Source organism: Panthera leo, chromosome E1 (genome assembly GCF_018350215.1).
Source record: "Panthera leo isolate Ple1 chromosome E1, P.leo_Ple1_pat1.1, whole genome shotgun sequence".
Lineage (NCBI taxonomy): Eukaryota > Metazoa > Chordata > Mammalia > Carnivora > Felidae > Panthera > Panthera leo.
In genome coordinates, this window is record NC_056692.1 from 44,586,304 (window position 1) to 44,599,390 (window position 13,087).

At 49.0% G+C, this 13,087-nt stretch overlaps 1 protein-coding gene across 7 annotated transcripts; it reads left to right on the forward strand.

Moving 5' to 3' along the window:
• Positions 1-875: 875 nt before the first annotated feature.
• LOC122207229 (pleckstrin homology domain-containing family M member 1-like) lies at positions 876-13,021 on the forward strand. Of its 7 annotated transcripts, none has more exons than XR_006196718.1 (6): positions 876-962; positions 2,653-3,278; positions 9,157-9,383; positions 10,313-10,471; positions 11,317-11,491; positions 12,681-12,764. XR_006196718.1 is itself a non-coding variant. In XM_042917172.1 (6 exons), the coding sequence occupies exons 2-6, from the start codon at positions 2,746-2,748 to the stop codon at positions 12,864-12,866; spliced, it is 1,206 nt and encodes a 401-aa protein (XP_042773106.1). In that variant the 5' UTR covers positions 876-962; positions 2,653-2,745; the 3' UTR covers positions 12,867-13,021. The 7 variants fall into 7 exon arrangements, 4 of the variants coding, with proteins under 4 accessions (XP_042773106.1, XP_042773108.1, XP_042773109.1 ...); XR_006196720.1 differs by having other exon boundaries at positions 11,339-11,491; XR_006196719.1 differs by lacking the exon at positions 12,681-12,764 and adding an exon at positions 12,400-12,414.
• The last annotated feature ends 66 nt before the right edge of the window (positions 13,022-13,087 follow it).

Here is a 13,087-nt window from a genome sequence, read left to right on the forward strand (position 1 = left end):
GGCACTTGTTGCCTCTTCATGGAATCGTAGACCCCTAAACAAGGTGGAAAGCTTCACCCCTGCCCTAGATGGATCACCCAGGCTCCCACACCTGTAACTATGATGGAGCCGGTATTTAAACACAAGATTTCTATGGCTATCAAATCACTGAAGTTCGGTTTAAAAAGCAAAACAAAAGAAAAATATACAAATATCTTTGCAAAAAAATAACTATCTCTGGGTGGTATAAGTACGTAATTTTCCTTTTCTCCTCTATGCTTTGTCTCTGTTTTCTTTCTTTTTTTAAAATTTTTTCCAACGTTTATTTATTTTTGAGAGAAAGAGAGAGCGTGCGTGCGTGTGCAAGTGGGGGAGGGGCAGAGAGAGAGGGAGGCACAGAATCCAAAGCAGGCTCCAGGCTCTGAGCTGGCAGCACAGAGCCCGACGTGGGGCTCGAACCCATGAACCGTGAGATCACGACCTGAGCCGAAGTCGGACGCTCAACCGACTGAGCCACCCAGGCGCCCATCTTTGTTTTCTATGATTAGCTTGTGCTAGTTTTGCTGTATACACACCCACAGGTAGACGTGAGCACGTGTGTGGGTGTGCGTGTATTTGGTGATAAGCACTTACCTTCCAGGGGTCACCGCAGGATCTTCTAAAGGCCTGTATTATGTCTGACACCGACTAGGTCATCAAGAAGAAGCTAGTGGGATCTGTGAAGGCGTTGCAGAAGCAGTACGTGTCCTCGGACACAGTGGTCACTAGCGAAGACGGAGATGCCAACACCATGTGCAGTGCCCTGGAGGCCGTATTTATCCACGGCCTGCATGCCAAGCACATCCGAGCCGAGGCCGGAGGGAAAAGGAAGAAGAGCGCCCACCAGAAGCCTCTGCCTCAGCCTGTCTTCTGGCCCCTCCTGAAAGCTGTCACCCACAAGTGAGATCAGCAGGGGAGGCTTTGCTTTGGGGAGGAGCTTCAGTGTGGGTGACCCTGGGCTCTCCCTCTACAGCTATATGGGAAAGCAGCAGAGATGCTCTGTGTTCTAGAATGGAGATGGGTGAGATAGGGGTTATTGTTAGACCAAGCCTCAAGAGCCCCTCAGCGCACAGGCAATGGCCTGGGGCTGCTCAGGCCCCTGGCTGGTCGCCTTTAGCAGGAGCCGCCTTTTTGCCACACCGTGGCAAAGTTAGGTAGTTGGAACAGAGAATGTGTGGCCTGCAAAGCCTAAAATCTTTACTAAGTGGCCCTTAACAGAAGAGGTTTGCTGACCCTGCCTTGGAATGTTTGAACATCTCTATGCTAAGTATTATATCCTAACAGGCTATGGCATTTTTTAAAGACGTGGAATCCAGATCATCTGAATATCCACCCTGGGACGTTTGCCTCTGCGGCCCTGGCCCTAACTGCCTGGGCTTTGGAGCAAGCAGCTGCTGGCACGTTGCCTCTAAGGGCTATTAAATGCCACCTTCAGCCTGAAGGTGCCTTGTCAGTCTGTATCTTCCTTTTCATGCTGACTGCCACCGCCCTATCTCAGGTTCTTACCTCACTCCTAGGTGGCAGTGGCTTTCTGATTGTCCCCCTTATCTCATTGTGTCTGTCCTTAGGTCAGGCAGCTGGTCAACATTTATTGAGCTTAAGCTAACCCGAGCTCATTCCCTGAGCCCTGTGGAGCACGCACTCCTATGGGCGAGACGTGCTCAGGGCACTGTGATGGTCAGAGGAAGGGCATTTACATCAGACCAAGGGTTCGGGAACTGAGTTGGGTACATGATCTTATCCCGAGCAGCCCACCCAGAAGTCTGCGCGACTGCGGTCAAGTCATTTCCCGGTGTAAAAACTCTCAGGCTCCCCAGTGCTAGCCTGGAGTCCCATTCACTTCGTTGGGGCCCCGGAATCTGTATCCTGACCAGGTTCCCAGGTGATTCTGACGCACAGCCAGGTGTGGGGACCCTTGCCCCACCTTGCCTCACTGGTTGGATGCTCAAGACCCTGCATCACCTGACTTTGCAACCCAATCAGCCACTCCTCCTCCTCCCCGTGCTGTAACGGGAGTGCTCACCACTCCTGTTACACAGCTGCCGCTTCCCTACCCTTGGTGCCTTTTCTCTGTCAGTCCTTGGTGCCTGAGGTTCCCCTTCCATCTTTGCGGCTTGAAATCCCTCAAGGCCCAGCTCAATGCCTTGCCTGTGCCTAATCCCTATGCCTAATCCCGCAATGCCTTGCCTAAGGCATTGTCCTTACTGCAACCTGGAAGTGATTGCCTTCCCCCCACCCCAGCTCTACTGACAACAGGGTTCACTTCCGTGTGCCCTTGAAAGGTAGTAACCTGGACTGAGGGCAGGACCATGTCTGTATCCTGTATCTTCACAGCTCCAAAGACCTGGCACTTAGGGGCTCATCACATGTATGCCGGATGAGCAGGTGATGTCAAGGGCGCCTGGGGAGTTGAAACTAAAATGGCAATTATCCTGCATGACAGTAACCTTGAAAAAGTGGGGAGTTGTAGCTAAATATTTCTCAATTCCCTGTAGAACACTGCTATCTGAGATATTTTCCCAAGCCTGTATATACTTGCAGTCGTTATTACTGGCTCCTGCTCACCAGTGGATAAAATGATCCTCTGTGATCTGAACTCACTTCTTGAAACAAGCCTGTCCTCTCCACCCCCAGGCACATCGTCTCGGAATTGGAGCACCTGATCTTTGTCAGCACGGACGTGGGCCGCTGCCGGGCCTGGCTGAGGCTGGCCCCAATGACGGCCTGATGGAGTGCTACCTGAAGCTGCTCCTCCAGGAGCCCGCCCGCCTGTGCGAGTACTATCAGCCCACAGCCCTGCTTCGAGACGCCGAGGAGGGCGAGTTCCTCCTCAGCTTCCTGCAGGGACTGACGTCCTTATCCTTCGAGCTCTCCTACAAGTCCGCCATCTTAAACGAGTGGACGCTCACCCCGCTGGCTCTCTCTGGGCTTTGCCCGCTCTCTGAGCTCGACCCCCTCACCACCTCTGGGACAGAACTACAGCGGAAAGAGTCTCTGGATTCAATTTCCCATTCCTCAGGCTCGGAGGACATCGAAGTCCAGCACTCAGGCCATAAGATCCGACGGAACCGGAAGCTCACGGCCTCCTCCCTCAGCCTGGACACCGCCGGTTCATCCCAGCTGTCTTGCAGCCTAAACTCTGATAGCTGCCTACTCCAAGAGAATGGCTCCAAGAGTCCAGACCGTTCCGAGGAGCCCATGTCCTACGACTCCGACCTGGGGACAGCAAATGCCGATGATTCAGACCCGTCTCTGCAAGAGTGAGTGTCCTTCCCCCACTCCTCTCCTCCCCCTGCCTTCCTTCCTTCCTTCTCCTCTTCCTCTTTCTCTCCCTCCCTATAGCATGTGATTGCCTGTCACTGAGCATTGACCTCTCTAAGGGCATAAAGGAAAAGGGGATCGTGGCTCTTCCTCAGGGACTGGAGTTGCCGGGACTTGTAACTGGAGGCAACATGGGGCAGCGAGGAGAATGGATTCAGGGAGGGCTCAGAGCTGAATCAGGCTCCAGCTCTGCCCCTGGCTGATCTTCGACCAGTTACCTAATTTCTCTGAGGCTTCGTGTAAAATATTATTGCCTCTAGGGCGGAAACCAACGGTTCGGAGTTAGATATACAACTTCCAAAAGACGCAGTGAAGCCCAGCGCGTCTGGGTGCTCCGCTGCGACCTCCCAGAAGGCCTCTGAAGGACACAGACCCTGAATGAGGCCTGGAGGAGGTGGTGCACAAAAGGGGCCAAGCGAGTGAGTGGAGGAAGAGCACAGGGAGCAATGAACTTGACTAGAGAAGGGACGCTGGGCAGAGCTGTCTCTTTAAAAGAACTTTTTTCTATTTGAGTATTGTTGACACACGGTGTTATATTAGTCTCAGGTGTACAAGGTAGTGAGTCACCATCTCTCTATGTTGTACCATGCTCACCCCAGCAGAGCCTTCTTCGTTCAGGCCCTTTTTAAACACTCATTTTTTAATAGATTTATTTTTATGGTAAGAAAAAAAAGTCTACCTACAGTGAAACGTCTTCTCCACCTTTGTAACCATAATTATTAATTCCTTACATCTTTCTTTTTCTTTTCTTTAAAGTTTATTTATTTATTTTTGAGAGAGAGAATGAGCAGGGGAGGGGCAGTGAGAAAGGGGGACAGAGGATCTGAAGCAGATTCTGTGCTGACAGCAGAGAGCCCAACGTGGGGCTCGAACTCACGAACCGTGAGATCATGAGCTAGGCTGAAGTCAGACATTTAACTGACCGAGCCACCCAGGCACCCCCTTTACATGTCTTTTTCTGATGTTTCTAAATGCATCTAACAGATATGAATAGATCTGTTAATAACTGTTAATATCTGTTAATAGATCTGTAATAGACTTTTAAATGTCTTTTATATTTCTTATCTCTGCCCCATCCCCACAAAGCTATTATAAATATACTGTTTGATACCTTGTCTTAGAAGAGATCAGAATTTTTGTTTTGGAGCTTCATATCAGTTTCTTAATTTTTTCCCCCCTATGGCATGTGTTTCCATTGTATGAATGTACCTTAGTTTATTTGACCAGCCCTGTATTTACTGGACACTGGAGTTCACTCTTTCTATAAATAACCGTGTGTATGTGATCTTTGAATTCTATGCAACTATCTCTGTTCAGTAAAGTCCCAGAAACAGAATTGCTGAGGCAAAGGATAAATGAATCTACAATTTTCATAGATAATCGCCTGTTTACACTCTGTCAGGAATGTACCTGTGCCCCCTCGGCCTTGTAGGCAGAAGGTATTATCAAACTTTTGGATATTTGCTCATCTAATAGGTAGAACATGATAAACTTTTTTTTCAAGTTTATTTACTTGTTTTGAGAGAGAGAGAGAGAGACAGCAAGCGAGCATGAGTGGGGGAAGGGCAGAGAGAGAGGCGGGGGGAGAGAGAGAGAATCCCAAGCAGGCCCCTCGCTGTCAGTGCAGAGCGTGATACAGAGCTTGATCCCAGGAACTGTGAGATCATGACCCAAGCCAAAATCAAGAGTCGGGCTGGTACGGAGTGAGCTTAGAAGACATCTGTGAGGAAACAAGGCCATTAGGGCAGCCATCTTGCCCAAGCAGCAGCCTGTGGGTGGAGGAACCTAGGCCTTTGCTCTCAGGAACATACACCTGCTTTCAGGGGAAAGATACGCATGCACACACCCACCACACACACACACATGCACACGGTGACAGAAATAGCCCCATTCTGTGTTTTCATGGCATTGATAGTTTTTTTTTTCCAATGTTTATTTATTTTTGAGAGAGAGAGAGAGAGACAGAGTATGAGCGGCAGAGGGGGAGAGAGAGAGGGAGACACAGAACCCAAAGCAGGCTCCAGGCTCCAAGCTGTCAGCACAGAGCCCGATGCTGGGCCTGAACCCATGAACCACGAGATCATGACCTGAGCGGAAGTTGGATGCTTAACCGACTGAGCCAGCCCAGGTGCCCCATCCAGTTCTTCACCAAGCTTCCCACCACCTTAGATTTAATATCCATTGATGATTCTTGCCCAAACTAATCTATGATGGCTGCAGAGTGATGATTTTCCAACCTCATGACCACCTCCACGTTTATCACTCACCATCTTATTGTCAGGAAGAGCTCCAACCCCATCCCCGTTATGTATCTGTTTGTCTATTTATTACTATTAAGGACTCAGGGATTCCTATCTCTTTCACTAGATTATAATCTGTCCCTATCCTTATTTTTTTCAAAGACGCTCTAGGCCCAAGGTGGGGTGCTAACTCATGACCCTGAAACCAAGAGTCGCTCGCTCCACCAACTGAGCCGGCCAAGCTCCCCTGTCACTATCTTTATTTGTGTTGATGGCCAAACTGTCCCAGACTACCTTAGAAACCATTCTGTATTAATTCTGTAGCTACGATACCAAAAGCGTAAGCAACAAAAGAAAAGATAGAGAAAACAGTCTTCATCATCATTGAATTCTTTTGTTTCTAAGAATACCATCAAGAAAGTGAAAGGCAACCCACAGAATGCGAGAAAATATTTGCAAGCCATGTATCTGATAAAGAATTTTTTATTTTTTATTTTTTTTAATTTATTGTTTTTAATTTTATTTTTTATTTGTTAAGAGTTACATCCAAATTAGTTAGCATCTAGTGCAACAATGATTTCAGGAGTAGATTCCTTAGTGCCCCTTACCCATTTAGCCCATCCCCCCTCCCACACCCCCTCCAGTAACCCTCTGTTTGCTCTCTATATTTATGAGTCTCTTCTGTTTTGTCCCCCTCCCTGTTTTTATATTATTTTTGTTTCCCTTCCCTTATGTTCATCTGTTTTGTCTCTTAAAGTCCTCATATGAGTGAAGTCATATGATGTTTGTCTTTCTCTGACTAATTTCACTTAGCTTAATACCCTCCAGTTCCATCCACATAGTTGCAAATGGCAAGATTTCATTCTTTTTGCTTGCCGAGTAATACTTCATTGTATATATATATATACAGTCATCCATCATCCATCGATGGGCATTTGGGCTCTTTTCATACTTCAGCTATTGTTGATAGTGCTGCTATAAACATGGGGGTGCATGTGTCCCTTCAAAACAGCACACCTGTATCCCGTGGATAAATGCCTAGTAGTGCAATTGCTGGGTTGTAGGGTAGTTCTATTTTTAGTTTTTTGAGGAACCCCCATCCTGTTTTCCAGAGTGGCTGCACCAGCTTGCATTCCCATCTGATAAAGAATTTTTACAACTCAATAAAGAAGGACAAATAACCCAACTAGAAAATGGGCAAAAGATCTGAATACTGAATTTCCCCAAAGATATGCAAATGGCCAAAGAGCACATAGAAAGATGCTCAGCGTCATTAGCCACCAGGAAAATGCAGATCCAAACCATCATGTGTACGACTTGGCACCCATTAGGAGAGCTTTGATCAGAAAGACAGTTAATAGCAAGTGTTAGTGGGGGGGGGGGTGCTGGTGGGCTCAGTTGGTATAGAGCATGGTGACTCTCAACATCAGGGTCATGGGCAGAACCTACTTAAAAAAAAAGAGTAAATTGAATTAAAAAAACAAACAAGCGTTGGGGCACCTGGGTGACTCAGTCAGTTGAGCCTCTTGATATCAGCTCAGGTCATGATCTCACAGTCTGTGGGCTCAAGCCCCGCATTGGGCTCTGCGTTGACAGTGAGGAGCCTGCTTGGGATTCTCCCTCTCTCCCTCTCTCTCTGCCCCTCCCTAGCTTTTGTGCACCCTCTCTCTCTCTCTCTCTCTCAAAATAACTAAATAAACTTTATAATTTTTTTTTTTTTAAAGTAACCAGTGTTGGTAAGGATGTGGAAAAGCCGATGGCAATGTAAAATGGTACAGCCACTTTGAAGTCAGGCAGTTGCTCCAAAGTTGAAACTTGAAGTTACTCTATGGCTCAGCAGTTCCATTCCTTGGCGTATATGCCCGAAGGAATGAAAACATTTGTCCACACAAACACTTGTGTGTGAATGTTCACAGCACCGTCATTCATAATAGCCCCAAAGTAGCCCAAAAGTCTATAAAACGATCAATAGAGAGACAAAAGAAGGATTCATCACAAGGAATGAGATCCCAGTGGCTGCCACAACATGAATAAATCTTGAAAACATTGTTAAGCGAAAGAAGCCGGGCTCAAAGGCCACCTATGGTGTGACTATTTGTGTGCAGTGTCCAGGTTAGGTAAATCTAGAGAAATGGAAAGTAGGCTTGTGGTGGGCAGGGGTTGGAGGAGGGGTGGATTAGTGACAGCTAATGGGTATGGGGTTTCCTGTTGGGTTGATGAAAATGTTTTAAAATTGACCGCGATCATAGTCGCACGGCTCTGCAAACACACTATTGAGCTGCACGCTTTAAATTAAGTGATTGTGTGGTATGTGAATTATGTACTGTGAATTTTATCTCAATAAAGCTGTTACCAAGAAAGTGTTCCAGATTTGGCCAGTGGGTGCCCCTCTGAGCTGGCTCTCATGTCCATTTGACGTGCCCCAATCCATATTTTGAGCACTTTCTTACTTTCTAGCACAAGATAATTCAGACTTATTTTATACCCTTTCCTAACTCCAGCCTAGGAATCAACCTTTGTCCCAGAAGTCTTGCTTCCTATTTGGGGGGGAATGCAAAACCAAGATTTAGGCATTTATCATTTCGTTTAATCATCATGACAACCCTAGTAAGTGGGTACTGGCATATCTTCCTTTTACAAATGAGGCCCGGAGAGGTAAAGTATATTGCCCAAGGTCACACTGCAGCCCAACCTTTGAAAGCAGGCGATGTGAATCCAGAGTCCCCGCCCCTTGCACCTCCCCCTACACACACACACACACACACACACACAGAGTGTGAAAGTGAAGTTTATTTCTTCAACAAGGTCACTTTTACTTGAGTGACACCAGTTTTTTTTTTTTAATTTTTTTTTTTAACGTTTATTTATTTTTGAGACAGAGAGAGACAGATCACGAATGGGGGAGGGTCAGAGAGAGAGGGAGACACAGAATCTGAAACAGGCTCCAGGCTCTGAGCAGTCAGCACAGAGCCCGACGCGGGGCTCGAACTCACATACCGAGAGATCGTGACCTGAGCCGAAGTCGGACGCTTAACGGACTGAGCCACCCAGGCGCCCCAAGTGACACCAGTTCTGAGTGGAAACAAAGGTGTAGAGCTTATAAGACAGCCTCTCAGGAATTGCACAAGGCAGGGTATACCCTTGGGAAAAGTCACATATCATGCGTCTGGGAGCGTGGGGTTGAGGGCAGATCAACACCCAGTAGCCTGGCCCTTCCTACGAGAGCACATGTTCAAACCCACACACGCAAGTACCAGTAAAGTCCAGTGCTCATCAATCTCCTTTGCCAGCCTCACTCCCCACCCCTGTACCCAAATGCTGCCCATAGCCAGGTGTCCTTTACAAGAGTGAGAATGGCTAAAAGAGGAGAAAACCTATAGGTGAAAGGAGATCAGCCTCGGTTTTTCACTGTTGACGCTGGGCAATGGCTACATGGAGATTCATGATATTATTCTCTCTTATTTTGTAAGTGTTTGAAAGTTTCTGTAGTAAAAGAAAGTATAAAATGGTGAGAGGAAAGAGAAATAGCCAGGCGGGGAGCCGTGAGTGAGCCGGGACATTTGGCTGCTCTCTCCAGATTCCTCAGGTGCTCAGAGGAGACCAGCAGCACGTCTGGGAGATCCTCGGGACCACAGGCCCTCAGCTGCACCTTCTCCCCTCCGAAGATGATGAGGATGCTACTCATGTCCTTGGTCAGCTGCCTCGTTGCCATAAATGAGGCCAAGCTCATCAGTCGCTGTGACTTGGCCAGAGTGCTGCACAAGGAGGATCTGGATGGGTTTGAGGGCTACTCCCTGAGTGACTGTGAGTGCCGCTTTCTCACACTCCCGCCCCCCCATTCCTCTTCTGCTCCTGGTCACCTCCTATGTGGCCATCTTTCCATCATTCATCTTTCGAAGCCAAGTTCAAAAAGCAGCCCTCCCCGAGAAGCCCCTCCCAACATTCTATATTCCTTCCACTGAATATTATTAACTGAGCACTTACTATGTACCGGGAACTATTTTAGGGGCTGGGGACAGAGACATCAACAAAGCCCCTTCCTTCACAGTGTTCGCATTCTAGGGGGAGAGGCGAGCCCCAAACAAACACACAAACATATGAAGCACTTCCTGGTGGTGATAAATGTTATGCAGCAGAATAAAGCCAGGGCAGTGAGAGGTAACCTTGTCCTTGAAGGGGAAGTCAAGGAATACCTCTCTGAGGAGGTGACATTGAGCAGCACTGAATGAGGCAAAGGACCGGGTCACCCAAATGTCTGGGGAAGAGCATTCCAGGCAGAGGGAGCAGGCAGTGCAAAGGCTTCGTCCTCCTCCCTGGTGGGGCTAGCTTCCTTTTGCCCAGATTTTGCACACACCTGTCTTGTGCCGTCCTTCTCGTTTTATCTTGTCTTGTGGTCCTTTAAGGGGTGCGTCTTCGTTCTTGCTGAAGGCACCAGCTGCCTTTGCCCCAGCTGAATGTCCCTCACTGGGCTTTGCACGGGTCATGGCACACAGTAGGCGATCATCAAGTGCAGGAGATGCGGATGGACAGCGGGATGATGAGCGGTTGTACTGAGGGGCAGGTGGATGGACCGAAGGGCGAGGAGAGAAGCTAATGGGTGTTTCCGGCCAGCTCGCCCCGTCTAGCCTCTTAGGCCTTGTTCCTTTCTTCTGCTTCCCCGTCTCCCTTTCTCCTCCGTGTCCTTTGTCCCTCAGTTCAGAGCCCTCTAAAAACCTTCTTCTCCCTGTTCTAAGGGCTGTGCCTGGCTTTTGTGGAGAGCAACTTCAACCTATCAAAGGTAAATGAAAATGCAGACGGCAGCTTCGACTATGGCGTCTTCCAGATCAACAGCCACTATTGGTGCAATGATCACAAGAGTCACTCGGAAAACATTTGCCACGAGGACTGCAAAGGTCTGGCCGGGGTCTCAGGGTGGGAGAGGGGAGAGGATGAGTGGGGTCTACTCACAGGACTTCTCGTCCCACTCCAAGCCTGGGAATGCACCCAGGAATGCCTTTGCTGAGCAGAGGATTTCACTAGTGGCTACGATGCCCCTCCGGTTAGGAGATTCTCCGGGGTGCAGGCTCCAGAAAGGCTCTGCACACCCAGTAACAGAGGACAGCAGCGGCCAACATTTAGCGAGAGTGTGTTGTATGCTGAGCACTTCACATGCCAGCTTCTCATGCGGCGGAAACTATTATGATCCCCGCTTTACAGACGAGCAAACTGAGGCTCATAGAACCAGTGCTGAATGCCAGACTGGTGGCCCTGAAGGCTCAGCTCTAACCATCAAGTCCTGACTTTGGTCAATGGCCTGATTGATTCGAGGCCAAGGGCAAACTCCCCACCTCAGAGCCACTCGTGGAGGCTCCACAGGTCCATGACTTTGCCCCTTACTCCCTCTTTCGTACTCTGATCAACATCCCTGCACTCTTCACCTGAAGAGCCTCTCTCATTAGGCAAGGTTTACCTCGGCCTCTGTGCTGCCTGTTTTGACATTTCCTTTCCCTAGAAACCCTCAAACGTGGCGCGAACCAGCATGTACCCTAGCTAGGATGTGTGGTAGTAAACATACATTTACTCCTGCCCCTCCTGCCCCCACCCCTAGCCACCCTTGACCTCTAGCAGCCATTGTAGGGATATCTCCATGGGCCTCTGGGAGGGAGCCCTTGCCTAATCTGGAAGGACTCAGCCCCCGGGGGGCGGGGAGAGCCGGTGTCTGCCTCAGTCTCTGGGACTGTCCTCTGTGTTCTCACAGGTATTCTCTGTCTCCCCTTCAGAACTGCTGAGCCCCGATCTTCTCTCAACCATCAACTGTGTGAAAAAGATTGTGTCTGGAGCAGGGGGAATGAAGAACTGGTGAGGAGGTCACTGTGGGACTAAGTCAGCAGGCAGAGCCCCAAGAAGGATGTAGTGACAGGAGGGGACAGGAGGCAAGGACTCCACCCCTTCTAACCATCTAGAAAAATGTGGGAGAGCGGCGGGCTTGGAACTGGGACTTACAAGACTTGGGATCTGGGTCTTTCTCTGATGTTGTATTAAAACTGTTTTGGACACAGTAGCAAAGGAACTTGAGTTAGCTGAGGGAGATGGCTTCGGAGGGGACAAGGTGTCTCACCGAGCTTACCCAAGGGGTCTCTTCTCTGGAAGAGAACGGAGGCGGAGCTGGGAACTGTCAGTGTGGCTTTCCTGACAAGTTTCTGCCTCCTCGTGCATTTCCTTCACTACTTTCTTTGTAGAGCAGTATATTCTGCTCCCCATTCCAGAGGACAGACTGTGGCTGCCCCCAAGTTAACGGGCTAATGTTCTGAGCAGTCACGGAGACTGGCTAGTCTCAGCCCCAGAGTCCAAGGGGCTGGGATAGAGAATCTGATTGGCTCAGCTTGGACCCATCATCCCCGAGCGGTTCAATGAGCTGTAGGTGTGGGACCAGTTAAGCAGCACCATCATGCTGGCCACGGGTGGGGGGTGGGGCTGGCCCTCTCCATAATTCGCAGCAACATTTTCTATAAAAGGTGCGTAGCTCCTCAGCTGAGCAAATACCCCCAAAGCTGTCAGCTTCCCAGTGGTAGACAGTGCAATGGTTGCTTCACTTTTCTGAGCTTCAAATTGGAGATAGATAGATAGATACATAGATAGATAGACAGATAAGTTGCTCTACAGGTGTCTGTGAGGAAGGAGGGGGTTAAGTGCCTTGTCTACTCTAAGAACACCATGCGGGAGAGACGCTGACGGCTACTAGGGATGACCCTCTCTGGAGGGAGAGTCGATAGTTGCCCCTGAGATTGACGGATTGGTTATTTATTTATTTATGTATGTATTTATCTTTCTGTTTGTTTAGTGACTCTCAGCCTTGTAAAATGGTGCACTCCCCCTTCGGGGCCAGAGGAGGATTTGAAAACGTGGGAGCATGCTGAACGGGGGGAGGAGCCAAACACCACAGATAAGAGAAATTTAAAGGAAGGCTCAGAGGGGCCACGGGGGGACAGACCAGAGAGCGAGCAGTGAAGGGGGTTCTGTGCATTGCCGTGCTGTGCCGTGCGTTCACTAAGTGCTGGGTCATGGATGTGGAGAAGGAGCTACTAAGTAGGAAGCAAGAACCCAGCCTTCTTCTCTCCACAGGGTGGCATGGAGGTTGCACTGTGCGGGCCGGCCACTCTCCTACTGGATGACGGGGTGTCACAAGGAATGAGACAGGCGTGGAGTCATTCCAGCGTTCCTCTTCTCGCCTGGGGATTCTTCATGTCTTCTTCCTCTTGCCTCCACTTCACGTTATTTTCTTTCCTTCCCATGTTCAAAAAGGACTGACCGGAGCCCCAGGAATAAATGGTTTTCTAGGGCTTTCTCCTTGCACCCATCCAGGCCCAGGCCCCTGGTTCCTGACTGTCATTCGCGAACCAAGAGAGGACCACAGTGAAGAAGTTGTTATATTTGGGGAATTATTACAGCATTCCTTGTGCAAAGAATGTGTTGATTTCTTCATTTTTCATTCCAGATATCTTCGAGTACCTAGTATGGCAGGAGGGTGG

Coding starts and splice junctions, on each gene's coding strand:
- LOC122207229 (XM_042917172.1), top strand. CDS start 2,746: ATGGAGTGCTACCTGAAGCTGCTCCTCCAGGAGCCCGCCCGCCTGTGC. Junction 9,384..10,312: donor GGGCTACTCCCTGAGTGACT/GTGAGTGCCGCT, acceptor CCCTGTTCTAAG/GGCTGTGCCTGGCTTTTGTG. Junction 10,472..11,316: donor TTGCCACGAGGACTGCAAAG/GTCTGGCCGGGG, acceptor GTGTTCTCACAG/GTATTCTCTGTCTCCCCTTC.